At 45.2% G+C, this 3,290-nt stretch overlaps 1 protein-coding gene across 1 annotated transcript; it reads left to right on the top strand.

The window, feature by feature from the left end:
- The first annotated feature begins 1,198 nt into the window (after positions 1–1,198).
- On the top strand, positions 1,199–1,747 carry LOC135209762 (uncharacterized). Its single transcript, XM_064242548.1, has one exon. The coding sequence runs from the start codon at positions 1,199–1,201 to the stop codon at positions 1,745–1,747; it is 549 nt and encodes a 182-aa protein (XP_064098618.1).
- The last annotated feature ends 1,543 nt before the right edge of the window (positions 1,748–3,290 follow it).

Below are 3,290 nucleotides of genomic sequence, written 5' to 3'. Positions count from 1 at the left end.
CTAGACGCCATTCGTAACTTCCAGATGCCAGAGAAGCCCTCCATCACTGATATTAGGTCATGGTTCGGATTTGTGAATCAGTTAGCCCCTTTCTTTGCAAAAGCACCCATCATGGAGCCTTTTAGGGACCACCTCAGAAAACCAACGGCAAAAACGTCTACTGGGATAGCCAGCTACGTAGCAAACTCCAGCAGGCATGGGAGGTCATCTGTCAATTAGCCAAGAACGGCTTGGCATATTATGACAAGATGCGCCCTACGATGATCTTGATGGATTGGAGCAAGGAAGGCATTGGTTTCGCCGTCCTCCAGCAGTATTGCACTTGTCAGTCAGCTGACAGCCCCTTTTGTTGCAAGGGCGGCTGGCGTCTTGCCCTATGTGGCAGTCGACACCTCACCCCTTCTGAAGCAGGGATGCCCCTGTAGAAGGTGAAGCCCTTGCAGTCACCTGGTGCTTGCAGAAGGCTAGGTTGTTCCTACTTGGGTGCCCAAATCTCACCATCATCACGGACCATCGTCCACTTGTCAAGCTGCTGGGTGATAGGGCTCTTAAGGACGTCATCAACCCAAGATTGTTCAACCTGAAGGAGAAGACACTCCAGTTCAAGTTTCATATCAAATATCTTCCCGGGAAAAGGAACACTGCTGCGGACTTTCTCTCAAGGTACCCGACCATGCGAGCACCCCATGAAGCTTCTGACGTGGATTTAGAGGATGACATTCAAGTGGCATTGGCATGTGCAACTGTTGCTGCCTTGGAACCGGACATCATCGTGTTGGATGAAGACTGCGTCAGGAGCGCCGCATCTAATGACCCAGTGTATCAGCTCTTGCTTGCTAGGGTCGCAGCGGGCGATTGGCTCCAACAGAAGTTACAAGAAATCTCCTGCCTTCGTCCCTTCTTCGGCATTCAGGATAGGATAGCCATCAACCAGGATCTGGTGACATACTCAGTGGACCAAGGATCATACGTTTGGTTATCCCCGAAGATTTATGCTGTCAGGTAGCCGCTTACCTACATGCAGGACACCAAGGCCTCGATTCTATGCTTAGGCGGGCCAGGCAGTCAGTCTACTGGCCGGGAATAGAAGGAGACCTTCAGCATCGCCTCATGTGATGAACACGCCCCTTCACTGCCTCCTGAAGAAATGATACACACGCCGCCAGCAGAATACCCCTTCCAGCAAGTCGTCGCAAATATGTTCCAAATAGAGGGCAATGTATACGTGGTATACGTAGACAGACTAACCGGTTGGTTAGAAGTAGCTCACTTCCCCTGTGGTGCCACGCCCAACAAAATAAGCAATGACCTTCGATCCTATTTTTCACGTTGGGGAGCCCCAGAGCAAATATTGACTGACGGAGGTATGAACTTGGCCAGCAAGGAGATGGTTGCCTTCTTCAGGAGATGGGGAGTCAAAGTCTGTCTGTCGTCAGCCCAGTATCCCCAGTCCAATGGCAGGGCAGAAGCAGCTGTCAAATCGGCAAAGAGGCTACTCAGAGAAAACACGTCAAAAGGTGGAGCCCTTGAGTCAGACAAGACGGCCCTGGCGATACTCCAGTATCTCCACACGCCTCTGAGGGAGATCAACAAGTCGCCATCTCAGCTTGCAACGGGTCGCCAGCTGCGTGACGGGGTACCGACGGCTAGAAGACACCTAGCTGTTAGTAGACAGGTATTGGAGACGGACAATACGTCAAAGGGAACTACAAGTGGCAAAATCACAGGAAGCTATGCGCACCCTTGACTTCACCAGGAGACTGCCGCCCATCAAACTAGGTACCCATGTACGCATACAAAAGCAGGCTACTAAGCAGTGGGACAGAACGGGCGTGGTATCGGAAAGTAAGCCCCATCGTCAGTACACAGTCAAGCTCAACGGGAGCGGCAGACTCTCAAAAAGGAACAGACGACACTTGAGAGTTATCGCTCCGTCCCCCAGCGCCCCTGCATCTCAGCACCAGAGTCAAAGTAATAGGGTCTGCTCAACTCGGCAGTGGGGGCGGAGCTAATACTGTGACGTCAGAAGAGTAACACTACTCGTGCGTCTCCATTGAATTACTTAAAGAAGCTTTAGTTTTTATACATTTAATCCATATTGCATGGTTTTTTTATAAGATCTGATAAAACCTGTAAAGAGGTAACATGCTTGATGTTTTTTAATACCATTCAAAGTATATAGGGTCTGCTCAACTCGGCAGTGGGGGCGGAGCTAATACTGTGACATCACAAGAGTAACACTCCAGTGTTTCTCCACTGAATTACTTAAAGACCCCTTAGTTTTTATACATATAATCCATGTCGTGTGGGGGTTTTTCATAAAATCATGATGATAAAATCTGGAGGGGTCACATGTTTGATTTTTTTAATACCCATTCTCTCACTTAGTCACCAAACCTTGTTTTATTGCACAAAATATAGCAGTTTGAACACACAGCTACTCCAGCTTTCTTCATATGTTTATTCTTTACTTATTTATTTACTTACCTATATTCTGGTTTGCTGTATTCTCTTCAAGTCCAATTTCTTTCTTTTAACATGCCCTCTCCGCCTCTCGTCTCTCTCTCTCTCTCTCTCTCTCTCTCTCTCTCACAACTCTCTCTATCTATCTCTCTCTCTCTTCGCCATCCTCTCTCTCTCTTTCCTTCTCATCTCCTCTTCTCTCTCTCTCTCGCTTTCAGGAAGTAATATTATCAAGATTTTAAATAATTCTTAAGAAATGTATTTAGTTCTGTCACTGTGTTCATACCTCACTTTGAAAAGCAACTTTTTTTATGATAAAGCTTAGAGTGATAGATTAATTATATTTTCCAAATCTTATTGTGAATACTTAAATTGTTATGCAATAAATACAAAGAAAATGTGGTACAGGCAGTGTAAAAAATGGCAGTTGCATTTCCACGACTTGGCCACAAAAAAGAAAACGATATCAAAAGTATAAGAATTACATCATATACGATATAAGGTATCAAAGGAATAAATGATGAAGAAAATGATCCAGGGAACACATTTCCAGCAAATTTCTCATTAGCACTTCATATCACATAAATATACTTCCGAACACATAAGTTTACATATAACACAAACTGTATACGTAAAGGTATTAATTATGCATGCCTCAAACGATTATAATATTTTCGAAAAAAAGTACAAAAAGTCATTCGTCAGTCTGACTGGATGTATCTGATGACGTTTCACAAGGGGCGGGGCTAGATTTCAGATCTCCCACGAACACTTAATTTTTTATAATTTTTTTCGTGCGTAGATAATATATTCTGTGCGCGATTATG

The sequence above is a fragment of the Macrobrachium nipponense genome, chromosome 38 (assembly GCF_015104395.2).
Source record: "Macrobrachium nipponense isolate FS-2020 chromosome 38, ASM1510439v2, whole genome shotgun sequence".
NCBI lineage: Eukaryota > Metazoa > Arthropoda > Malacostraca > Decapoda > Palaemonidae > Macrobrachium > Macrobrachium nipponense.
This window is presented reverse-complemented; position numbering and strand designations above follow the sequence as displayed.